The sequence below is a fragment of the Oncorhynchus gorbuscha genome, linkage group LG03 (genome assembly GCF_021184085.1).
Source record: "Oncorhynchus gorbuscha isolate QuinsamMale2020 ecotype Even-year linkage group LG03, OgorEven_v1.0, whole genome shotgun sequence".
Classification (NCBI taxonomy): domain Eukaryota; kingdom Metazoa; phylum Chordata; class Actinopteri; order Salmoniformes; family Salmonidae; genus Oncorhynchus; species Oncorhynchus gorbuscha.
The window spans coordinates 107,247,557-107,275,125 of record NC_060175.1 but is presented as its reverse complement, the minus strand read 5'-3'; the positions used below and the strand labels follow the sequence as shown (position 1 = coordinate 107,275,125).

General features: G+C 41.9%; 1 protein-coding gene across 1 annotated transcript; it reads right to left on the bottom strand.

The window, feature by feature from the left end:
• Positions 1 to 8,045: 8,045 nt before the first annotated feature.
• LOC124032417 (potassium voltage-gated channel subfamily A member 3) lies at positions 8,046 to 25,752 on the bottom strand. The gene is made up of 4 exons (XM_046344803.1): positions 25,343 to 25,752; positions 14,972 to 15,215; positions 9,515 to 9,982; positions 8,046 to 8,860 (listed from the first exon to the last, which is right to left on the bottom strand). The coding sequence occupies exons 1-4, from the start codon at positions 25,684 to 25,686 to the stop codon at positions 8,255 to 8,257; spliced, it is 1,662 nt and encodes a 553-aa protein (XP_046200759.1). The 5' UTR covers positions 25,687 to 25,752; the 3' UTR covers positions 8,046 to 8,254.
• Between the last annotated feature and the right edge of the window lie 1,817 nt (positions 25,753 to 27,569).

Sequence of the window (27,569 nt, the reverse complement as noted above, 5' to 3'; positions counted from 1 at the left end):
GATAGTAGTTATATAGGATGGTGTGTATAGACAGTAGTTATATAGGATGGTGTGTATAGACAGTAGTTATATAGGATGGTGTGTATAGACAGTAGTTATATAGGATGGTGTGTATAGACAGTAGTTATATAGGATGGTGTGTATAGACAGTAGTTATATAGGATGGTGTGTATAGACAGTAGTTATATAGGATGGTGTGTATAGACAGTAGTTATATAGGATGGTGTGTATAGACAGTAGTTATATAGGATGGTGTATATAGACAGTAGTTATATAGGATGGTGTGTATAGACAGTATAGACAGTAGTTATATAGGATGGTGTGTATAGACAGTAGTTATATAGGATGGTGTGTATAGACAGTAGTTATATAGGATGGTGTGTATAGACAGTCTAGACTGTAGTTATATAGGATGGTGTGTATAGACAGTATAGACAGTAGTTATATAGGATGGTGTGTATAGACAGTAGTTATATAGGATGGTGTGTATAGACAGTAGTTATATAGGATGGTGTGTATAGACAGTATAGACAGTAGTTATATAGGATGGTGTGTATAGACAGTAGTTATACAGGATGGTGTGTATAGACAGTATAGACAGTAGTTATATAGGATGGTGTGTATAGACAGTAGTTATATAGGATGGTGTGTATAGACAGTATAGACAGTAGTTATATAGGATGGTGTGTATAGACAGTAGTTATATAGGATGGTGTGTATAGACTAGTTATATAGGATGGTGTGTATAGACAGTAGTTATATAGGATGGTGTGTATAGACAGTAGTTATATAGGATGGTGTGTATAGACAGTAGTTATATAGGATGGTGTGTATAGACAGTAGTTATATAGGATGGTGTGTATAGATAGTAGTTATATAGGATGGTGTGTATAGACAGTAGTTATATAGGATGGTGTATATAGACAGTAGTTATATAGGATGGTGTGTATAGACAGTATAGACAGTAGTTATATAGGATGGTGTGTATAGACAGTAGTTATATAGGATGGTGTGTATAGACAGTAGTTATATAGGATGGTGTGTATAGACAGTCTAGACTGTAGTTATATAGGATGGTGTGTATAGACAGTATAGACAGTAGTTATATAGGATGGTGTGTATAGACAGTAGTTATATAGGATGGTGTGTATAGACAGTAGTTATATAGGATGGTGTGTATAGACAGTATAGACAGTAGTTATATAGGATGGTGTGTATAGACAGTAGTTATACAGGATGGTGTGTATAGACAGTATAGACAGTAGTTATATAGGATGGTGTGTATAGACAGTAGTTATATAGGATGGTGTGTATAGACAGTATAGACAGTAGTTATATAGGATGGTGTGTATAGACAGTAGTTATATAGGATGGTGTGTATAGACTAGTTATATAGGATGGTGTGTATAGACAGTAGTTATATAGGATGGTGTGTATAGACAGTAGTTATATAGGATGGTGTGTATAGACAGTAGTTATATAGGATGGTGTGTATAGACAGTAGTTATATAGGATGGTGTGTATAGATAGTAGTTATATAGGATGGTGTGTATAGACAGTAGTTATATAGGATGGTGTGTATAGACAGTAGTTATATAGGATGGTGTGTATAGACAGTAGTTATATAGGATGGTGTGTATAGACAGTAGTTATATAGGATGGTGTGTATAGACAGTAGTTATATAGGATGGTGTGTATAGACAGTAGTTATATAGGATGGTGTGTATAGATAGTAGTTATATAGGATGGTGTGTATAGACAGTAGTTATATAGGATGGTGTATATAGACAGTAGTTATATAGGATGGTGTGTATAGACAGTATAGACAGTAGTTATATAGGATGGTGTGTATAGACAGTAGTTATATAGGATGGTGTGTATAGACAGTAGTTATATAGGATGGTGTGTATAGACAGTAGTTATATAGGATGGTGTGTATAGACAGTATAGACAGTAGTTATATAGGATAGTGTGTATAGACAGTAGTTATATAGGATGGTGTGTATAGACAGTAGTTATATAGGATGGTGTGTATAGACAGTAGTTATATAGGATGGTGTGTACAGACAGTAGTTATATAGGATGGTGTGTATAGACAGTATAGACAGTAGTTATATAGGATGGTGTGTATAGACAGTATAGACAGTAGTTATATAGGATGGTGTGTATAGACAGTATAGACAGTAGTTATATAGGATGGTGTGAATAGCCAGTATAGAAGGTTGTTATATAGGATGGTGTGTATAGACAGTAGTTATATAGGATGGTGTGTATAGACAGTAGTTATATAGGATGGTGTGTATAGACAGTAGTTATATAGGATGGTGTGTATAGACAGTAGTTATATAGGATGGTGTGTATAGACAGTAGTTATATAGGATGGTGTGTATAGACAGTAGTTATATAGGATGGTGTGTATAGACAGTAGTTATATAGGATGGTGTGTATAGACAGTAGTTATATAGGATGGTGTGTATAGACAGTAGTTATATAGGATGGTGTGTATAGACAGTAGTTATATAGGATGGTGTGTATAGATAGTAGTTATATAGGATGGTGTGTATAGACAGTAGTTATATAGGATGGTGTGTATAGACAGTATAGACAGTAGTTATAGAGGATGGTGTGTATAGATAGTATAGACTGTAGTTATATAGGATGGTGTGTATAGACAGTACAGACAGTAGTTATATAGGATGGTGTGTATAGACAGTAGTTATATAGGATGGTGTGTATAGACAGTAGTTATATAGGATGGTGTGTACAGACATTAGTTATATAGGATGGTGTGTATAGACAGTAGTTATATAGGATGGTGTGTATAGACAGTAGTTATATAGGATGGTGTATATAGACAGTAGTTATATAGGATGGTGTGTACAGACAGTAGTTATATAGGATGGTGTGTATAGACAGTAGTTATATAGGATGGTGTGTATAGACAGTAGTTATATATGATTGTGTGTATAGACAGTAGTTATATAGGATGGTGTGAATAGACAGTATAGAAGGTTGTTATATAGGATGGTGTGTATAGACAGTAGTTATATAGGATGGTGTATATAGACAGCAGTGATATAGGATGTTGTGTACAGACAGTATAGACAGTAGTTATATAGGATGGTGTGTATAGATAGTATAGACAGTAGTTATATAGGATGGTGTGTATAGACTAGTTATATAGGATGGTGTGTATAGATAGTAGTTATATAGGATGGTGTGTATAGACAGTAGTTATATAGGATGGTGTGTATAGACAGTATAGACAGTAGTTATATAGGATGGTGTGTATAGACTAGTTATATAGGATGGTGTGTATAGATAGTAGTTATATAGGATGGTGTGTATAGACAGTAGTTATATAGGATGGTGTGTATAGACAGTAGTTATATAGGATGGTGTGTATAGACAGTAGTTATATAGGATGGTGTGTATAGACAGTAGTTATATAGGATGGTGTGTATAGACAGTAGTTATATAGGATGGTGTGTATAGACAGTAGTTATATAGGATGGTGTGTATAGATAGTAGTTATATAGGATGGTGTGTATAGACAGTAGTTATATAGGATGGTGTGTATAGACAGTAGTTATATAGGATGGTGTGTACAGACAGTAGTTATATAGGATGGTGTGTATAGACAGTAGTTATATAGGATGGTGTGTACAGACAGTAGTTATATAGGATGGTGTGTATAGACAGTAGTTATATAGGATGGTGTGTATAGACAGTAGTTATATGGGATGGTGTGTATAGACAGTAGTTATATGGGATGGTGTGTATAGACAGTATAGACAGTAGTTATATAGGATGGTGTGTATAGACAGTAGTTATATAGGATGGTGTGTATAGACAGTAGTTATATAGGATGGTGTGTATAGACAGTAGTTATATAGGATGGTGTGTATAGACAGTAGTTATATAGGATGGTGTGTATAGACAGTAGTTATATAGGATGGTGTGTATAGCCAGTAGTTATATAGGATGGTGTCTATAGACAGTAATTATATAGGATGGTGTGTATAGACAGTAGTTATATAGGATGGTGTGTATAGACAGTAGTTATATAGGATGGTGTGTATAGACAGTAGTTATATAGGATGGTGTCTATAGACAGTAATTATATAGGATGGTGTGTATAGACAGTAGTTATATAGGATGGTGTGTATAGACAGTAGTTATATAGGATGGTGTGTATAGACAGTAGTTATATAGGATGGTGTGTATAGACAGTATAGACAGTAGTTATATAGGATGGTGTGTATAGACAGTAGTTATATAGGATGGTGTGTATAGACAGTATAGACAGTAGTTATATAGGATGGTGTGTATAGACAGTAGTTATATATGATGGTGTGTATGGACAGTAGTTATATAGGATGGCGTGTATAGACAGTATAGACAGTAGTTATATAGGATGGTGTGTATAGACAGTATAGACAGTAGTTATATAGGATGGTGTGTATAGACAGTATAGACAGTAGTTATATAGGATGGTGTGTATAGACAGTATAGACAGTAGTTATAGAGGATGGTGTGTATAGACAGTATAGACAGTAGTTATATAGGATGGTGTGTATAGACAGTATAGACAGTAGTTATATAGGATGGTGTGTGTATAGACAGTAGTTATATAGGATGGTGTGTATAGACTGTAGTTATATAGGATGGTGTGTATAGATAGTATAGACTGTAGTTATATAGGATGGTGTGTATAGACAGTATAGACAGTAGTTATATAGGATGGTGTGTATAGACAGTAGTTATATAGGATGGTGTGTATAGACAGTAGTTATATAGGATAGTGTTTATAGACAGTAGTTGTATAGGATGGTGTGTATAGACAGTACTTACATAGGATGGTGTGTATAGACAGTATAGACAGTAATTATATAGGATGGTGTGTTTGGACAATATAGACAGTTATATAGGATGGTGTGTATTGACAGTATAGACAGCAGTTATATAGGATGAACCATGACTAGAATACAGTATATACATATGAAGTGGACAGCAGTAGTTATATAGGATGAACCATGACTAGAATACAGTATATATATTGCGTAAAACAGTACGAACACATGAATAAAGTGACAAGTGTTCACCGGATCCATGTACACAGGGCAGCAGGCTCTAAGGTTCAGGGCAGGGTACTGGGTGGAGGGTAGATAGAAACAGTGACTAAGGTTCAGGGCAGGGTACTGGGTGGAGGGTAGCTAGAAACAGTGACTAAGGTTCAGGGCAGGGTACTGGTTGGAGGGTAGCTTGAAACAGTGACTAAGGTTCAGGGCAGGGTACTGGTTGGAGGCTGGATAGTGACAGTGACTAAGGTTCAGGGCAGGGTACTGGTTGGAGGCTGGATAGTGGTAACTAATGTTCAGGACAGGGTACTGGGTAGAGCCTGGATAGTGACAGTGACTAAGGTTCAGGACAGGGTACTGGGTGGAGGCTGGATAGTGACAGTGACTAAGTTTCATGGCAGGGTACTGGGTGGAGGGTAGCTAGAAACAGTGACTAAGGTTCAGGGCAGGGTGCTGGGTGGAGGGTAGCTAGAAACAGTGACTAAGGTTCAGGGCAGGGTGCTGGTTGGAGGGTAGCTAGAAACAGTGTCTAAGGTTCAAGCCAGGGTACTGGGTAGAGGCCAGATAGTAACAGTGACTAAGGTTCAGGGCAGGGTACTGGGTGGAGGGTAGCTAGAAACAGTGTCTAAGGTTCAAGCCAGGGTACTGGGTAGAGGCCAGATAGTAACAGTGACTAAGGTTCAGGGCAGGGTACTGGGTGGAGGGTAGCTAGAAACAGTGTCTAAGGTTCAAGCCAGGGTACTGGGTAGAGGCCAAATAGTAACAGTGACTAAGGTTCAGGGCAGGGTACTGGGTGGAGGGTAGCTAGAAACAGTGTCTAAGGTTCAAGGCAGGGTACTGGGTGGAGGGTAGCTAGAAACAGTGACTAGGGTTCAGGGCAGGGTACTGGTTGGAGGCTGGCTAGTGGTAACTAAGGTTCATGGCAGGGTACTGGTTGGAGGCTGGATAGTAACAGTGCTAAGGTTCAAGGCAGGGTACTGGTTGGAGGGTAGCTAGAAACAGTAACTAAGGTTCAGGGCAGGGTACTGGGTTGATGCCGGCAAGTGGTGACTAAGGTTCAGGGCAGGGTACTGAGTGGAGGCTGGCTAGTGGTAACTAATGTTCAGGGCAGGGTACTGAGCGGAGGCTGGCTAGTGGTGACTAAGGTTCAGGGCAGGGTACTGGGTGGAGGCTGGATAGTGACAGTGACTAAGGTTCAGAGCAGGGTACTGAGTGGAGGAAAGCTAGTAACTGTGACTAATGTTCGGGGCAGGGTACTGAGTGGAGGAAAGCTAGTAACTGTGACTAATGTTCGGGGCAGGGTACTGAGTGGAGGCTGGATAGTGACGGTGACTAAGGTTCAGGACAGGGTACTGGGTGGAGGCTGGATAGTGACAGTGACTAATGTTCAGGACAGGGTACTGGGTGGAGGCTGGATAGTGACAGTGACTAAGGTTCAGGACAGGGTACTGGGTGGAGGCTGGATAGTGACAGTGACTAATGTTCAGGACAGGGTACTGGGTGGAGGCTGGATAGTGACAGTGACTAAGGTTCAGGACAGGGTACTGGGTGGAGGCTGGATAGTGGTGACTGTTTAACACTCTGATGTAGGATCCCTATTTATCCTGAATACACACCACTGTGATGTAGGATCCCTATTTATCCTGAATACACACCACTGTGATGTAGGATCCCTATTTATCCTGAATACACACCACTCTGATGTTAGAATCAGCTGAAGACTTAAAGTCTCTGGTGTTTTATATGTCTCTATCTCTCGCTCCTTCTTCATCCAGACACTGCCGTGTTATAACAGAGTACAGCCCTGTGGAATGTCCATATCATCGCGGTACACCATTTTAACAAAGGTATGTGGACACCCCTTCAAATTAGTAGATTCGGCTATTTATCCACACTCGTTGCTGACAGATGCATAATTTCGAGCACACAGCCATGCAATCTCCACAGACAAACATTGGCAGTAGAACGGACTTACTGATGAGCTCAATGACTTTCAAAGTGGCACTGTCATAGGATTCCACCTTTCCAACAAGTAAATGTCCAATTTCTACACCGCTAGAGCTTCCCCAGTCACTTTAAGTGCTGTTATTGTGAAGTGATAAAGTCTAGGAGCAACAACGGCTCACCCGCGAAATGGTTGGCCACACAAGCTCACAGAACGGGACCGCCGAATACTGAACTACGTAGCGTGTAATAATCGTCTGTCCTCGGGTGCAACACGCCATACCGAGTTCCAAATTGCCTCTGAAAGCAACGTTAACTGTTCGTCGGGATGTTCATGAAATGGTTTTCCATGGCCGAGCAGCCGCACACAAGCCTAAGATCACCATGAGCAATGCCAAGTGTTGGCTGGAGGGGTGTAAAGCTCACCGCCATTGGACTCTGGAGCAGTGGAAAGGCGATCTCTGGAGTGATGAATCACGCTTCACCATCTGGCAGTACGACAGAGAAATCTGTATTTGGTGGATGCCAGGAGAACTCTACCTGCCCCAATGCATTGTGTCAACTTTAAAGTTTGGTTGAGGAGGAATAATGGTCTGGGGCTGTTTTTCATGGTTCGGGCCCATTAGTTCCAGTGAAGGGAAATCTTAACTCTACAGCATACAATGACATTCTAGACGGTTCTGTGCTTCTAAATTTATGGCAACAGTTTGGGGAAGGGGCTTTCCTGTTTCAGCATGACAATGCCCCTGTGCAAAAAGCAATGTCCATAAGGAAATGGTTTGTCTTGATCGGTGTGGAAGAACTTGACTGGCCTGCACAGAGCCCTGTCCTCAACCCTATCGAACACCTGTGGGATGAATTGGAACGCCGACTGCGAGTCAGGCCTAATCGTCCAACATCAGTGCCCGACCTCACTAATGCTCTTTTGGTTGAATGGAAGCAAGTCCACGCAACAATGTTTCAACATCTAGTGGAAAGCCTTCCCAGAAGAATGGAGGCTGTGTAATAGCAGCAAAACGGGGGACCAACTCCATATTTAATCCCCATGATTTTGAGATGAGATGTTGAACAAGCAGGTGTCCACATACTTTTGGTCATGTAGTGTAAATATCCCCATTAGATATGGTCAGCTAGAGGTTCATGGTGGTGATGAGTCTCTCCTCATTCAACCACATCTGTTAAATCACTACATACTTTAATCCGTGAGTCCGTTATGGCGCCCAAAGACTCTACACGTCAGTGAATATCTTCTTGTTGATGCTGACGCTGTTCACCGTGTTGTTTTGTGTCACGGTTGTCGTCGTGGTAGCGGTGGTTGCCGTGGGGAAGTTCTGCTGCTGTTTGAAGGTGCTGCTGTTCATTCCTCTGTGTTCCTCTATCACCAGGTACTCACTCTTACTGAGCGACGAAGAGCTGCTCCTCTTCCTCACCTCCCCATCCTCCTCCGTCTCGGACGCCAGCGGCTGACAGCTGCCCACGTGGAGGTACTGCGCCTGCTCCTCGCCCTCCGTCTCCCGGTGGTAGAAGTAGTTGAAGTTGGACACGATGACGGGGACGGGCAGGGCGATGGTCAGCACGCCGGCGATGGCGCAGAGAGAGCCCACGATCTTCCCGCCAATGGTTATCGGGTGCATGTCTCCATAGCCGACAGTAGTCATGGTGACCACGGCCCACCAGAAGGCATCAGGGATGGAGCTAAAGCTGGAATCTGGGTCGTCGGCTTCGGCGAAGTAGACGGCACTGGAGAAGAGGATGACTCCGATGAAGAGGAAGAAGATGAGCAGACCCAGCTCCCGCATGCTGGCCTTCAGGGTCTGGCCCAGGATCTGGAGCCCCTACCATAGATAGACAGAGAGAGTTCAGACCTACCATAGATAGACAGAGAGAGTTCAGACCTATCATAGATATACAGAGAGAGTTCAGACCTACCATAGATAGACAGAGAGAGTTCAGACCTACCATAGATAGACAGAGAGAGTTCAGACCTACCATAGATAGACAGAGAGAGTTCAGACCTACCATAGATAGACAGAGAGAGTTCAGACCTACCATAGATAGTCAGGGAGAGTTCAGACCTACCATAGATAGACAGAGAGAGTTCAGACCTACTATAGATAGACAGAGAGAGTTCAGACCTACCATAGATAGACAGAGAGAGGTCAGACCTACCATAGATAGACAGAGTTCACTCTAATTAAATTAAATCAAATCAAATGTATTTATATAGCCCTTCTTACATCAGCTGATATCTCAAAGTGCTGTACAGAAACCCAGCCTAAAAACCCAAACTGCAAGCAATGCAGGTGTAGAAGCACGGTGGCTAGGAATTTTTGTTTGTTTATTGTATTAGGGCAATTGGTTTGGTTTAACGCAGCTTCAGCTTGACAGTACACACACACACACAGACAGTGAGAGGGAAACATCGAACACATCTTTGGAGGTAGAGATAGAGATGAGAGAGACATATAGAGATGGTACTACATAGATACCTTGGAGTGTCTGGACAGCTTGAAGATCCTAAACACCCTGACCAGCCTGATGACCCTGAGGATGGCCAGGGACATGGCCTGCTGTCCGTTCCCCTGCTGCTCTGCCAGTTCCGTGCCCAGCGTAATGAAGTAGGGTATGATAGCAACGATATCTATAATGTTCATGATGTTCCTAGAGAAGGTGGCCTTGGAGGGACAGGCGAAGAACCGGACCAGCAGCTCGAAGGAGAACCAGATGATGCACAGCGTCTCCACCACGAAGAACGGGTCGGAGAACGGAGAGGAGAAGTACGGCTCGGTGCCGTTAATAATGGGAGCCAGAGGGACGGGCTCCTTGTGGTCCTCCCTGAACTCCGGTAACGTCTCCAGGCAGAAGATGACGATGGAGATGAGGATGACGAGCACGGATACGATGGCTATCCCCCGAGCCGGACCACTGCTCTCAGGGTACTCAAACAGCAACCACACCTTTAAGAGGAGAGATATACTGTATTAACCTCACCTTTAAGAGGAGAGGAGACCTACTGTATTAACCACACCTTTAAGATGAGATATACTGTATTAATCACACCTTTAAGATGAGATATACTGTATTAATCACACCTTTAAGATGAGATATACTGTATTAACCACACCTTTAAGATGAGATATACTGTATTAACCAAACCTTTAAGAGGAGATATACTGTATTAACCAAACCTTTAAGAGGAGATATACTGTATTAACCACACCTTTAAGAGGAGATATACTGTATTAACCTCACCTTTAAGAGGAGAGGAGAAATACTGTATTAACCTCACCTTTAAGAGGAGAGGATATATACTGTATTAAACTCACCTTTAAGAGGAGATATACTGTATTAACCACACCTTTAAGAGGAGATATACTGTATTAACCACACCTTTAAGAGGAGAGGAGATATACTGTATTAACCTCACCTTTAAGAGGAGAGGAGAAATACTGTATTAACATCACCTTTAAGAGGAGATATACTGTATTAACCTCACCTTTAAGAGGAGAGGAGAAATACTGTATTAACATCACCTTTAAGAGGAGATATACTGTATTAACCACACCTTTAAGATGAGATATACTGTATTAACCACACCTTTAAGAGGAGATATACTGTATTAACCTCACCTTTAAGATGAGAGGAGATATACTGTATTAACATCACCTTTAAGAGGAGATATACTGTATTAACCACACCTTTAAGATGAGGAGAAATACTGTATTAACATCACCTTTAAGAGGAGATATACTGTATTAACCTCACCTTTAAGATGAGATATACTGTATTAACCACACCTTTAAGATGAGATATACTGTATTAACCTCACCTTTAAGATGAGAGGAGATATACTGTATTACCATCACCTTTAAGAGATATACTGTATTAACCTCACCTTTAAGATGAGATATACTGTATTAACCACACCTTTAAGATGAGATATACTGTATTAACCTCACCTTTAAGAGGAGAGGAGAAATACTGTATTAACATCACCTTTAAGAGGAGATATACTGTATTAACCTCACCTTTAAGAGGAGAGGAGAAATACTGTATTAACATCACCTTTAAGAGGAGATATACTGTATTAACCTCACCTTTAAGAGGAGAGGAGAAATACTGTATTAACCTCACCTTTAAGATGAGATATACTGTATTAACCTCACCTTTAAGATGAGAGGAGATATACTGTATTAACCTCACCTTTAAGAGGAGATATACTGTATTAACCTCACCTTTAAGATGAGAGGAGATATACTGTATTAACCTCACCTTTAAGAGGAGATATACTGTATTAACCTCACCTTTAAGATGAGATATACTGTATTAACCTCACCTTTAAGATGGGATATACTGAATTAACCTCACCTTTAAGATGAGATATACTGTATTAACCTCACCTTTAAGATGAGATATACTGTATTAACCTCACCTTTAAGATGAGAGGAGATATACTGTATTAACCTCACCTTTAAGAGGAGATATACTGTATTAACCTCACCTTTAAGATGAGATATACTGTATTAACCACACCTTTAAGAGGAGATATACTGTATTAACCTCACCTTTAAGAGGAGATGAGATATACTGAATTAACCACACCTTTAAGATGAGAGGAGATATACTGAATTAACCACACCTTTAAGATGAGAGGAGATATACTGTATTAACCTCACCTTTAAGAGGAGATATACTGTATTAACCACACCTTTAAGAGGAGATATACTGTATTAACCTCACCTTTAAGAGGAGATATACTGTATTAACCTCATCTTTAAGATGAGAGGAGATATACTGTATTAACCTCACCTTTAAGAGGAGATATACTGTATTAACCACACCTTTAAGAGGAGATATACCTGTATTAACAACACCTTTAAGATGAGAGATATACTGTATTAACCACACCTTTAAGAGGAGATATACTGTATTAACCTCACCTTTAAGAGGAGATATACTGTATTAACCACACCTTTAAGAGGAGAGGAGATATACTGTATTAACCACACCTTTAAGATGAGATATACTGTATTAACCTCACCTTTAAGAGGAGAGGAGATATACTGTATTAACCTCACCTTTAAGAGGAGATATACTGTATTAACCACACCTTTAAGAGGAGAGGAGATATACTGTATTAACCTCACCTTTAAGATGAGATATACTGTATTAACCTCACCTTTAAGAGGAGATATACTGTATTACTGTATTAACCTCACCTTTAAGAGGAGATATACTGTCACGCCTTGGTCATTGTCACCTTTAAGAGGGGTGAGATATACTGTATTAACCTCACCTTTAATTGGAGTCAGCTGATTCTCGTTGATATATTTGTATTTCGTGGGTGATTAACCTCACCTTTAAGATAGAGACTCGTTTGTTGTTTTTGTATTTTCATTTATTTCATGTACCGCTATTATCTTCATTAAAAGTCATGAGTAACCTACACGCTGCATTTCGGTCTGACTCTCTTCTAACAACAGACTAAATACATTACATATACTGTATTAACCACACCTTTAAGAGGAGATATTCTGTATTAACCACACCTTTAAGAGGAGATGAGATATACTGTATTAACCTCACCTTTAAGAGGAGAGGATATATACTGTATTAAACTCACCTTTAAGAGGAGATATACTGTATTAACCTCACCTTTTAGATGAGATGAGATACTGTATTAACCTCACCTTTAAGAGGAGATATATATTAACCTCACCTTTAAGAGATATACTGTATTAACCACACCTTTAAGAGGAGATATACTGTATTAACCTCACCTTTAACCTCACCTTTAAGAGGAGGAGATATACTGTATTAACCTCACCTTTTAAGACCTTTAAGAGGATATATACTGTATTAACCTCACCTTTAGGAGAGGAGATATACTGTATTAACCACACCTTTAAGAGGATATATACTGTATTAACCTCACCTTTAAGAGGAGATATACTGTATTAACCTCACCTTTAAGAGGAGATATACTGTATTAACCTCACCTTTAAGAGGAGAGGAGATATACTGTATTAACCTCACCTTTAAGAGATATACTGTATTAACCACACCTTTTAGATGAGATGAGATATACTGTATTAACCTCACCTTTAAGAGGAGATATACTGTATTAACCTCACCTTTAAGAGGAGATATACTGAATTAACCTCACCTTTAAGAGGAGATATACTGAATTAACCTCACCTTTAAGAGGAGATATACTGTATTAACCTCACCTTTAAGAGGAGATATACTGTATTAACCACACCTTTAAGATGAGATATACTGAATTAACCTCACCTTTAAGAGGAGATATACTGAATTAACCACACCTTTAAGAGGAGATATACTGAATTAACCACACCTTTAAGAGGAGATATATACTGTATTAACCACACCTTTAAGAGGAGAGATATACTGTATTAACCACACCTTTAAGAGGATATATACTATATTAACCACACCGTAGAATTTAAGAGGATATATAAACTATATTAACCACACCTTTAAGGACGATATATACTGTATTAACCTCACCTTTAAGAGGATATATACTGTATTAACCTCAGCTTTAAGAGGAGATATACTGTATTAACCTCACCTTTAAGAGGAGATATACTGTATTAACCACACCTTTAAGATGGGATATACTGAATTAACCTCACCTTTAAGAGGACATATACTGTATTAACCTCACCTTTAAGATGAGATATACTGTATTAACCTCACCTTTAAGAGGAGAGGAGATATACTGTATTAACCACACCTTTAAGAGGATATATACTGGATTAACCACACCTTTAAGATGAGATATACTGTATTAACCTCACCTTTAAGAGGAGAGGAGATATACTGTATTAACCACACCTTTAAGAGGATATATACTGGATTAACCTCACCTTTAAGAGGATATATACTGAATTAACCACACCTTTAAGAGGAGAGATATACTGTATTAACCACACCTTTAAGAGGATATATACTATATTAACCACACCTTTAAGAGGATATATACTATATTAACCACACCTTTAAGACGATATATACTGTATTAACCTCACCTTTAAGAGGATATATACTGTATTAACCTCAGCTTTAAGAGGAGATATACTGTATTAACCTCACCTTTAAGAGGAGATATACTGTATTAACCACACCTTTAAGATGGGATATACTGAATTAACCTCACCTTTAAGAGGACATATACTGTATTAACCTCACCTTTAAGATGAGATATACTGTATTAACCTCACCTTTAAGAGGAGAGGAGATATACTGTATTAACCACACCTTTAAGAGGATATATACTGGATTAACCACACCTTTAAGATGAGATATACTGTATTAACCTCACCTTTAAGAGGAGAGGAGATATACTGTATTAACCACACCTTTAAGAGGATATATACTGGATTAACCTCACCTTTAAGAGGATATATACTGGATTAACCTCACCTTTAAGAGGAGATATTCTGTATTAACCACACCTTTAAGAGGATATATACTGTATTAACCTCACCTTTAAGATGAGAGGAGATATACTGTATTAACCTCACCTTTTAAGAGATATTCTGTATTAGATCACCCATGATGGACATTATTTTGTTTTCATCTGTATTTTAAAATCCTTGCTCAAGGGAGCATCAACATTTTACATTTACGTAATGTAGCAGACGCCCTTATCCAGTGTAACTGGATACATTTTCACGTACTGGTCGCCCGTTGGAATCCGAACCACAACCCTGGCTCTACCAACTGAGACACTCAGGGTAACCAGAAGAAGAAAGGGAAGCGCAAGAAGGTTCTCTTTGGTAAAGGTGTAAATTAAATTATTATTAAATTATCATTAAAAGAAAAATCAAGGATGCTGTTATTGTTACGGCATGTTCAATGGAACAAACGTTTCTAAACTCTGACGTGTTTTGTCAGAGTTTGTCTGTGTTCAACCATACCTGCCTCTGCAGCTCATTGTCAGGCAGTGGTCTCTCCTCTTCTTTAATAAAACCCTCATCCTCTCTGAACTTCTCCATGGCCTCTTCTCCCAGCTCGTAGAAGCGGATCTCCTCAGAGAAGATGTCTATGGGCACGTTGACAGGTCTCCTGATACGCCCGCCTGACTGGTAGTAGTAGAGGATGGCGTCGAAGCTGGGCCGGTTCCTGTCGAAGAAATACTCGTTCCTCAGAGGGTCAAAGTACCTGGAGAAAGAGAGAGGGGGGGGATGTTGAATGATGTTCTAATAGTTCATAGATTTTATTGGGGGATAGAGAGAGGGGGATAGAGAGAGGGGGGATAGAGAGAGGGGGATAGAGAGAGGGGGATAGAGAGAGGGGGATAGAGAGAAGGGGGATAGAGAAGGGGGATAGAGAGAGGGTGGGATAGAGAGAGGGGGATAGAGAGAGGGGGATAGAGAGAGGGGGATAGAGAGAGGGGGATAGAGAGAGGGGGGATAGAGAGAGGGGGGATAGAGAGAGGGTGGGATAGAGAGAGGGGGATAGAGAGAGGGGGGATAGAGAGAGGGGGATAGAGAGAGGGGGATAGAGAGAGGGGGATAGAGAGAGGGGGATAGAGAGAGGGGGATAAAGAGAGGGGGATAAAGAGAGGGGGATAGAGAGAGGGGGGATAGAGAGAGGGGGATAGGGATAGAGAGAGGGGGGATAGAGAGAGGGGGATAGAGAGAGGGTGGGATAGAGAGAGGGGGATAGAGAGAGGGGGATAGAGAGAGGGGGAGAGAGGGGGATAGAGAGAGGGGGATAGAGAGAGGGGGGATAGAGAGAGGGGGGATAGAGAGAGGGGGATAGAGAGAGGGGGATAGAGAGAGGGGGATAGAGAGAGGGGGATAGAGAGAGGGGGATAGAGAGAGGGGGATAGAGAGAGGGGGATAGAGAGAGGGTGGGATAGAGAGAGGGGGATAGAGAGAGGGGGATAGAGAGAGGGGGATAGAGAGGGGGATAGAGAGAGGGGGATAGAGAGAGGGGGATAGAGAGAGAGGGGGATAGAGAGAGGGGGATAGAGAGAGGGGGATAGAGAGAGGGGGATAGAGAGAGGGTGGGATAGAGAGAGGGGGATAGAGAGAGGGGGATAGAGAGAGGGGGATAGAGAGAGGGGGATAGAGAGAGGGTGGGATAGAGAGAGGGTGGGATAGAGAGAGGGGGATAGAGAGAGGGGGATAGAGAGAGGGGGATAGACAGAGGGGGATAGAGAGAGGGGGGATAGAGAGAGGGGGATAGAGAGAGGGGGATAGAGAGAGGGTGGATAGAGAGAGGGGGGATAGAGAGAGGGGGGGATAGAGAGAGGGGGGATAGAGAGAGGCCGATACATATGCGGTAATACTTAATTTAAATAAATAAATGTTTTCCAGTTTGCAAAGAGTTAAATAAAGTTCGTTCAGAGCCATCGATGTGTCTGCTTGGGGGGAATATATACGGCTGTGATTATAATCGAAGAGAATTCTCTTGGTAGATAATGCGGTCTACATTTGATTGTGAGGAATTCTAAATCAGGTGAACAGAAGGATTTGAGTTCCTGTATGTTTCTTTCATCACACCATGTCTCGTTAGCCATAAGGCATACACCCCCGCCCCTCTTCTTACCAGAAAGATGTTTGTTTCTGTCGGCGCAATGTGTGGAGAAACCCGTTGGCTGCACCGCCTCGGATAGCGTCTCTCCAGTGAGCCATGTTTCCGTGAAGCAAAGAACGTTACAGTCTCTGATGTCCCTCTGGAATGCTACCCTTGCTCGGATTTCATAAACCTTGTTGTCAAGAGACTGGACATTGGCAAGAAGAATACTAGGGAGTGGTGCACAGTGTGCCCGTCTCCGGAGTCTGACCAGAAGACCGCCTCGTTTCCCTCTTTTTCGGAGTCGTTTTTTTGGGTCGCTGCATGGGATCCATTCCGTTGTCCTGGTTGAAAGGCAGAACACAGGATCCGCGTCGCGGAAAACATATTCTTGGTCGTACTGATGGTGAGTTGACGCTGATCTTATATTCAGTAGTTCTTCTCGACTGTATGTAATGAAACCTAAGATGACCTGGGGTACCAATGAAATAACACGTAAAAAAAAAAAAAAAAAAATGCATAGTTTCCTAGGAACGCGAAGCGAGGTGGCCATCTCTGTCGGCGCCGGAAGTATCAGTGGGATAAGTGTGTGTGTCAGAGCTGTGTGTAAGTTGACGATGCAAAACATGTGGGATTTTCAACACATGCATGTTTCCTATAAAAAGAAGTGATGCAGTCAGTCTGGAACATCACATCATTGGCATATACAGTTGAAGTCAGAAGTTTGCATACACCTTAGCCAAGTACATTTAAACTCAGTTTTTCACAATTCCTGACATTTAATCCTAGTAAAAATTCCCTGTATTAGGTCAGTTAGGATCACCACTTTATTTTAAGAATGTGAAATGTCAGAATAATAGTAGAGAGAATTATTTATTTCAGCTTTTATTTCTTTCATCACATTCCCAGTGGGTCAGAAGTTTACATACACACAATTAGTATTTGGTAGCAATGCCTTTAAATTGTTTAACTTGGGTCAAATGTTACGGGTAGCCTTCCACAAGCTTCCCACAATAAGTTGGGTGAATTTTGACCCATTCCACCTGACAGAGCTGGTGTAACTGAGTCAGGTTTGTAGGCTTGCACATGCTTTTTCAGGTCTGCCCACAAATGTTCTATAGGATTGAGGTCAGGGCTTTGTGATGGCCACTCCAATACCTTGACTTTGTTGTCCTTAAGCCATTTTGCCACAACTTTGGAAGTATGCTTGGGGTCGTTGTCCATTTGGAAGACCCATTTTCGACCAAGATTTAACTTCCTGACTGATGTCTTGAGATGTTGCTTCAATATATCCACATAATTTTCCTCATCATGGTACCATCTATTTTGTGAAGTGCACCAGTCCCTCCTGCAGCAAAGCACACCAACAAAATGATGCGGCCACCCCCGTGCTTCACGGTTGGGGTGGTGTTCTTCGGCTTGCAAGCATCCCCCTTTTTCCTCCAAACATAACAATGGTCATTATGGCAAAACAGTTATATTTGTGTTTCATCAGACCAGAGGACATTTGTCCAAAAAGTACGATCTTTATCCCCATGTGTAGCTGCAAACCGTAGTCTGGCTTGGTTCTGGCAGTTTTGGAGCAGAGGCTTCTTCCTTGCTGAGCGGCCTTTCAGGTTATGTCAATATAGGACTCGATTTACTGTGGATATAGATACTTTTGTACCAGTTTCCTCCAGCATCTTCACAAGGTCCTTTGCTGTTGTTCTGGGATTGATTTTCACTTTTCACACCAAAGTACGTTCATCTCTAGGATGACTAGAGATCTCTTTCGTCTCTTTCCTGAGCGGTATGACAGCTGCGTGTTTACATGGTGTTTATACTCGCGTACTATTGTTTGTACAGATTAAAGTGGCACCTTCAGGCGTTTGGAATTTGCTCCCAAGCATGAGTCAGTCTTTTGTAGGTCTACAGTTTTATATCCTGAGGTCTAGCTGATTTCTTTTGATTTTCCCATGATGTCAAGCAAAGAGGCACTGGGTTTGAAGGTAGTTATTGAAATACATCCACAGTTATACCTCCAATTGACTCAAATGATCACAATCAGAAGCTTCTAAAGCCATGACATCATTTTCTGGAATTTTCCAAGCTGTTTAAAGGCACAGTCAACTTAGTGTATGTAAACTTCTGACCCACTGGACCCACATATATTATAAGTGAAATAATCTGTCTGTAAACAATTGTTGGAAAAATTACTTGTGTCATGCACAATGTAGATGTCCTAACCGACTTGCCAAAACTATAGTTTGTTAACAAGAAATTTATGGAGCGGTTTATATTATTTTTTATTTCACCTTTATTTAACCAGGTAGGCAAGTTGAGAACAAGTTTACAATCATTTACAATTGCGACCTGGCCAAGATAAAGCAAAGCAGTTCAACACATACAACGACACAGAGTTACACATGGAGTAAAACAAACATACAGTCAATAATACAGTATAAACAAGTCTATTTACGATGTGAGCAAATGAGGTGAGAAGGGAGGTAAAGACAAAAAAAGGCCATGGTGGAAAAGTAAATACAATATAGCAAGTAAAACACTGGAATGGTAGATTTGCATTGGGAGAATGTGTAAAGTAGAGATAGAAATAATGGGGTGCAAAGGAGCTAAATGTATAAATAAATAAATACAGTAGGGAAAGAGGTAGTTGTTTGGGCTAAATTATAGGTGGGCTATGTACAGGTGCAGTAATCTGTGAGCTGCTCTGACAGCTGGTGCTTAATGCTAGTGAGGGAGATAAGTGTTTCCAGTTTCAGAGATTTTTTGTAGTTCGTTCCAGTCATTGGCAGCAGAGAACTGGAAGGAGAGGCAGCCAAAGGAATAATTGGTTTTGGGGGTGACCAGAGAGATATACCTGCTGGAGCGCGTGCTACAGGTGGGTGCTGTTATAATGACCAGTGAGCTGAGATAAGGGGGGGACCTTGCAGGGTCTTGCAGATGACCTGGAGCCAGTGGGTTTGGCGGAGAGTATGAATCGAGGGCCAACTAATGAGAGCGTACTCCAATATGTCCCATAAACATCATAATTGGTCTAATTAATCATAATTTTTTTGATTCATTCCGTCCATAATATATCCATAATGTCAATTTATTTAGCGTGTTTGATCCAGAAAAAACAGCTTCCAAATTGCGCAAAGTCACTACATAATATTTCAAAAGTTACCTGTAAACTTTGCCATAACATTTCAAACTACTTTTGTAATACAACTTTAGGTATTTCTAAACATTAATAATCGATCAAATTGAAGACGGGTCTATCTGTTTTCAATAGAGGACAAGAGGAAACTAACGCTACTTTTCAAGTCTTGCACAACTCTCAACAGTGTTACCCATTTCCTAGTTGGCCCTACTTCTTCATTGCACAAAGGAATAACCTCAACCAAATTCTAAAGACTGGTGACATCCAGTGGAAGCGGTGGGAACTGAAAAGAAGTTCAAAAGAAATATCGCATCCCAAGGAGAGCTGAACAGACAAATCTGAACGGTTAGGGCCAGAAGTATACAGAATGGTGTCATCTGCGTAGATCAGAGAATCACCAGCAGCAAGAGAGATAGGTCTGTAGCAGTTAGGGTCAAGAGTGTCCCCCCCTTTGAAGAGGGGGATGACCCCAGCTGCTTTCCAATCTTTGGGAATCTCAGACGACACGAAAGAGAGGTTGAACAGGCTAGTAATAGGGGTTGCAACAATTTTGGCAGATCATTTGTAGAAAGAAAGGGTTCAGATTGTCTAGCCCGGCTGATTTGTAGGGCTCCAGATTTTGCAGCTCTTTCGGAACATCAGCTGACTGGATTTGGGAGAAGGAGAAATGGAGAAGGCGTGGGAGAGTTGCTGTGGGGAGTGCAGTGCTGTTGACCGGGGTAGGGGTAGCCAGGTGGAAAGCGTGGCCAGCTGTAGAAAAATGCTTCTTGAAATTCTCAATTGTATTGGCTTTATCGGTGGTGACAGTGTTTCCTATCCTCAGTGCAGTGGGCAGCTGGGAGGAGGTGTTCTTATTTTCCACGGACTTTACAGTGTCCCAGAACATTTTTGATTTTGTGTTGCAGGAAGCAAATTTCTGCTTGAAAAAGCTAGCCTTGGCTTTTCTAACTGCCTATGTATATTGGTTTCTAGCTTCCCTGAAAAGTTGCATATCATGGGGGCTGTTCGATGCTAATGCAGAACGCCACAGGATGTTTTTGTGTTGGTTAAGGGCAGTCAGGTCTGGAGAGAACCAAGGGCTATATCTGTACCTGGTTCTACATTTCTTGAATGGGGCATGCTTATTTAAGATGGTAAGGAAGTAATTTAAAAAAAATAACCAGGCATCCTCTACTGACGGGATGAGATCAAGATCCTTCCAGGATACCCGGGCCAGGTCGATTAGAAAGGCCTGCTCGCTGAAGTGTTTCAGGGAGTGTTTGACAGTGATGAGTGGAGGTCGTTTGACCGCTGACCCATTACGGATGCAGGCAATGAGGCAGTGATCGCTGAGATTTTGGTTGAAAACAGCAGAGGTGTATTCAGGCGGCAAGTTGGTTAGGATGATATCTATGAGGGTGCCCATGTTTACGGCTTTGGGGTTTTACCTGGTAGGTTCATTGATAATTGTGTGAGATTGAGGGCATCGAGCTTAGATTGTAGGATCGCTAGGGTGTTACGCCTTTTCCAGTTTCGGTCGCCTAGCAGCACAAGCTCTGAAGATAGATGGGGGGCAATCAGTTCACATATGGTGTCCAGAGCACAGCTGGGGGAAGAGGGTGGTCTATAGCAGGCGGCAACGGTGAGAGACTTGTTTTTAGAGAGGTGGATTTTTGGGGTAGAGACCTGGATAGTAGGACAGAACTCCTACTACCCCCTTTGGACACTCTATCTTGTCTGAAAATGTTGTAGTTAGGAATGGAGATTTCCACATTTTTGGTAGTCTTCCTATGCCAGGATTCAGACACGGCTAGAATATCCGGGTTGGCAGAGTGTGCTAAAGCAGTGAATAAAACAAACTTAGGGAGGAGGCTACTAATGTTAACATGCAGGAAACCAAGGCTATTACGGTTACAGAAGTCATCAAAAGAGAGCGCCTGGGGAATAGGATTGGAGCTAGGCACTGCAGGGCCTGGATTCATCTCTACATCACCAGAGGAACAGGAGTAGGATAAGGGTACGGCTAAAAGCTATGATAATTGGTCTTCTAGAACGTCCGGAACAGAGATTAAAACGAGGTTTCTGGGGGTGATAAAATAGCTTCAAGGTATAATGTACAGACAAAGGTATGGTAGGATGTGAATACAGTGGAGGTAAACCTAGGCATTGAGTGATGATGAGAGAGATATTGTCTCTAGAAACATCATTGAAACCAGGTGATGTCATCGCATGTGTGTGAGGTGGAACTGAAAGGTTGGATAAGGTATAATGAGCAGGGCTAGAGATTCTATAGTGAAATAAGCCAATAAACACTAACCAGAACAGCAATGGACAAGGCATATAGACATAAGGAGAGGCATGCTTCGTCGAGTGATCATAAGGGTCCAGTGAGTAGTGCGGTTGGTTGGAGTCACGGCGATTCAGACAGCTAGCCGGGCCATCGGTAGCAAGCTAGCATAGGATGGAGGTTTGTTTTTAGCCACCTCGTGCGTTTCCGTCAGTAGATTTGTGGGGTTCCGAGTGGCAGAGGGGACCAATCCAAATGTCAAAATAGATATAGTTGTAGTGACCCAAGAAAAATTGTCCGATAGACGTATTCAGATAGCAGTCGTTAAGACAGCTAACGATTAGCGGACCTCAGATGGGCGTTCAGGTAACGTCGCGACGGAGCAGCCAGACGGATAACTCCCTCGGGCAGATAACGTCGGTAGTCCAGTTGTGAAGGCCCGGTGGAGCTCCGCATCGGCAGTAAAACGGGTCCGGATAGGTGATCGACCTCTAGTCCGGATAGGTGATCGACCTCTAGTCCGGATAGGTGATCGACCTCTAGTCCGGATAGGTGATCGACCTCTAGTCCGGATAGGTGATCGACCTCTAGTCCGGATAGGTGATCGTAGCCCAGGAGTGGCTGAAGGAACTCCTCAGCTGGCTAGCTCCGGAACAATTGATGTTTGCTCCGGGATCGACGTAAGCCAATAGTCACACGGATAGCAGCTAGCTAGCTGCGAGATCCAGGTATAAATGTCCAGAATTTGCGGTTGAAATCCGGGGATATGGAGAGAAAAATAGGTCCGGTATGCTCTGGTCTGAGTCACGTTGCACAAAACTGGCGATAGCTTTTAGCTTTTCGAGCTAAAGGATAGCTCATGGCCACAAACCGTACTTAGCTCAATACTAACTTTAGCCAGTAAACTGGCTAGCTTCTGGCTAGCTTCTGGCTAGCTTCTGGTTAGCTTCTAGCTAGCTTCTGGTTAGCTGGTGGTTAGCTTCTGGTTGGCTTCTGGTTAGCTTCTGGCTAGCTGCTGGCTAGCTGCTGGTTAGCTTCTGTCTAGCTTCTGGCTAGCTTCTATTATGGATTTCAGATTTGAGGTAAATAATAATAATAATAATAATAATAATAATAATAATATTTTTTTAAATATTTTTTTAGTTAAACTAGTTAATGACTCCAACCTAAGTGTATGTAAACTTACGATCTCAACTGTATATGGCTGTATGATCTCTGTGGTTAATGTATCTGTATAGGGTGAACTCTATATGCAAAAAAGGTTAAAGGGTCCTCTTAGGAATTCTGTCTTATTTACATTGGTCTCGTCCCATACACAACCCTCTAAATGCTGTGACACCCTGTGGACTTTGGGCCTGGGAGTGTTTATGTTACTGTAAACATTTGAATGTATTATCCTTGTATCCAGTACACGGAGGAAGGTCATGAATTCTCATTTCTTAGTCTTCTAGGCTTCGTAAGCGTCTCTTTGTTCCTGCTTTGTCCTGTACGTTAACCTTAGGATCTATACGCTTGGAATAATGCCTTGTAACGTCTGTTAATGCTTTGTAACTTAAGCTTGATGCCTTGTAACGTCTGTTAATGCTTTGTAACTTAAGCTTGATGCCTTGTCTGTGAATCCATTAGTTTTACAATGTTCATTAAATATCTGCCTTTGATATAGACAATTCTCAGACTAATTCTCGCTAAGGTCAACTCATCAAGTATATTTTAATTATCTTTATGGAGTCAGATAAATAAGTTAATTTCTTTGTTTTATTATGAGTCACAAGTGAGGTATTTATAAACTGTATGCACGTCAAATATTACTGTCCACTACAAGTGTATAGTAATCTACAGTGGAAGAAACAGTATGTGAACCCTTTGGAGTTAACTGGATTTCTACATAAGTTGGTCATAAAATGGTATCTGATCTTCACAACAATAGACAAACACAGTGCGCTTAAACAAAGAACTAATATAATATTTTTCTTGTCTACATTGATAATTGACATCATAAACATTCACAGTGTAGGTTGGGAAAGGTATGTGAACCCCCTAGGCTAATGACTTCTCCAAAAGCTAATTGGAGTCAGGAGTCATCTAACATGGAGTCCAATCAATGAGATGAGATTGGAGACGGTTGTTAGAGCTGCCTTGCCCTATAAAAAACACTCACAACATTTGAGTTTGCTATTCACAAGAAGCATTGCCTGATGTGAACCTTGCCTTGAGCAAAAGAGATCTCAGAAGACATAAGATTAAGAATGGTTGACTTGCATAAAGCTGGAAAGGGTTACAAAAGTATCTCTAAAAGCCTTGATGTTCATCAACTCACGGTAAGACAAATTGTCTCGTAAAACACTAAACAAGAATGGTGTTCATGGGAGGACACCACGGAAGAAGCCACTGCTGTCCAAAAAAAACATTGCTGCATGTCTGAAGTTCGCAAAAGTGCACCTGAATGTTCCACAGCGCTACTGGCAAAATATTATGTGGACAGATTAAACCAAAGTTAAGTTGTTTAGAAGGAGCACACAACACTATGTGTGGAGAAAAAGAGGCACAGCACACCAACATCAAAACCTCATCCCAACTGTAAAGTATGGAGGAGGGAGCATCATGGTTTGGGGCTGCTTTGCTGCCTCAGGGCCTGGACAACTTGCTATCATCGACGGAAAAATGAATTCACAAGTTTATCAAGACATTTTGCAGGAGAATGTAAGGCTATCTGTCTGCCAATTGAAGCTTAACAGAAGTTGGGTGATGCAACAGGACAACGACCCAAAACATAGAAGTAAAGCAACAACAGAATGGCTTCAACAGAAGACTTATGGAGTGGCCCAGTCAGTCCTGACCTCAACCTGATTGAGATGCAGTGTGGGATGACCTCAACCTGATTGAGATAGTGTGGGATGACCTCAAGAGAGCGGATCACACCAGACACCCCAAGAATATTGCTGAACTGAAACAGTTTTGTAAACAGGAATGGTCCAAAATTCCTCCTGACCGTTGTGCAGGTCTAATCCGCAACTACAGAAAACGTGTGGTTGAGGTTATTGCTGCCATAGTAGAGTCAACCATTTATTAAATCCAAGGGTTCACATACCTTTTCCACCCTGCACTGTGAATGTTTACCTGGTGTGTTAAATAAAGACATGAAAACATATAATTGTTTGTGTGTTATCAGTTTAAGAAGACTGTGTTTGTCTATTGTGATGATCAGATAAAAGTTTGACCAATTTATGCAGAAATCAAGTTATTTCCAAACGTTTCACATAGCTTTAGTACTTTCACACAGTGGCAAGAAAAAGTATCTCATTCTCTTCTAGGAGTTAACATACAGTATAACCAATATTACTAAAGGACTATAGTCACCTCATTCTCTTCTTGGGGTCCCCCAGCAGGGTCTCAGGGAACTGGGAGAGGGTCTTCAGTTGAGTCTCGAAGCGCAGCCCAGAGATGTTGACGACCACGCGCTCACAGCACTCGTGGTCCGGTTGATTCCGTTCATACCGGTCCAGAGAGTGGTGACCTGGTAGAGTCACCAACTCCTCCAACATGTTGTCTCCGCCGCACGCCACCACCGTCATCACATCGACGTCTGTCTCCGTGTAGCCGTGGTTTACGAGGGTGTCGCGGTCTCGGCGGTCGGCGTGGTCCTGGTGGGTTTTGGTGATGGAAGACGGTGGGGATTGAAGGAGACTGAGGTGGTCGTCCATGTGCACGCCGAAATAGACAGACGGAGACACATGCAGGGGCACCAGCTGTTCCCCCTCCGCGAGCCCCTGTTAGCCTGCCACCACCGCGGCTTCCCCTCCTCCGTCTCCCTCTCTCTCTGTCTGCTCTTCTCACTCAGTCTGTCTATTCCAATTGGTGTTCACTCCCACGACGAGAGAGCTCTGGTTTATAAACATGGGAGCACTATCCCAGTCCCTGGCAGGCATCTCTCTCTCTCTCTCTCTCTCTCTCTCTCTCTCTCTCTCTCTCTCTCTCTCTCTCTCTCTCTCTCTCTCTCTCTCTCTCTCTCTCTCTCTCTCTCTCTCTCTCTCTCTCTCTCTCTCAGAGCGTGGACAGACATAAACACTGAGTATCAGACGCGTCACAACCCGACTCTTTGAACAACATGAATTATGAATGAAACGACAAGCAGGACGGCACCTTTTGATCAAGGTGACCGAGGACATTATTGGGTAGATAATTGGGTTAATAGTGTTTAATCAAAGGGGCTGAAAATCATTAAAAATATGACCTTTGTGGGAGTCTATGGACAACGTTTGACAACACCGAGTATCTGATTGTTTCCCTGGCACTGTTGTTTCCAAATGGTAAAGTTTGAGCCTTTGTCGCAAAAAATTACATCCAAGTCTTACCGATATTAGCATGTTTCACAAATCATGTTTAGATCATCTACAAGTGACTTTGTTGAGCTTCACAATCAATTCTAAATACTTTCGGATTAAACTAAACACACTTATCCATAATAATAATAATAGATGGGATTTAAAGCCCAAAAATAAATCTGGCATTAAAAAAAGGCCATTTAAATGGACAAATGTCCTCAACTACTCCGTGGGAAGATGTCCTCAACTACTCCGTGGGCAGTTGTCCTCAACTGCTCCGTGGGCAGATGTCCTCAACTGCTCCGTGGGCAGATGTCCTCAACTGCTCCGTGGGCAGATGTCCTCAACTGCTGCGTGGGCAGATGTCCTCAACTGCTCCGTGGGCAGATGTCCTCAACTGCTCCGTGGGCAGATGTCCTCAACTGCTCCGTGGGCAGATGTCCTCAACTACTCCGTGGGCAGTTGTCCTCAACTACTCCGTGGGCAGTTGTCCTCAACTACTCCATGGGAAGATGTCCTCAACTACTCCGTGGGCAGATGTCCTCAACTACTCCATGTCCAGATGTCCTCAACTACTCCATGGGCAGTTGTCCTGGGCAGTTGTCCTCAACTACTCCATGGGAAGATGTCCTCAACTACTCCATGGGAAGATGTCCTCAACTACTCCATGGACAGATGTCCTCAACTACACCATGGACAGATGTCCTCAACTACTCCATGGGCAAATGTCCTCATCTACACCATGGACAGATGTCCTCAACTACTCCATGGACAGTTGTCCTCAACTACTCCATGGGTGGATACACGTGGTTTCCATGATGTATCCTAATCAGAGCTGTGTAAAAATTGTACATATGTTGTTATTTGGGCAGATTTTTGTGAATTTTTTAATAAGTGTTTTGTGTTTTGGCTCCATGGGCAGTTGTCCTCAGAGCTGCAGGATCCATGGGAAAAGATGTCCTCAACTACTCCATGGACAGATGTCCTCAACTACTCCATGGACAGATGTCCTCAACTACTCCATGGGAAGATGTCCTCAACTACACCATGGACAGATGTCCTCAACTACTCCATGGGCAAATGTCCTCATCTACACCATGGACAGTTGTCCTCAACTACTCCATGGACAGTTGTCCTCAACTACTCCATGGGTGGATATTTTTTGTCTGGGTTACGTGGTTTCCATGATGTATCCTAATCAGAGAGCTGTGTAAAAATTGTACATATGTTGTTATTTGTAAGTGAAGGATTTTTGTGAATTT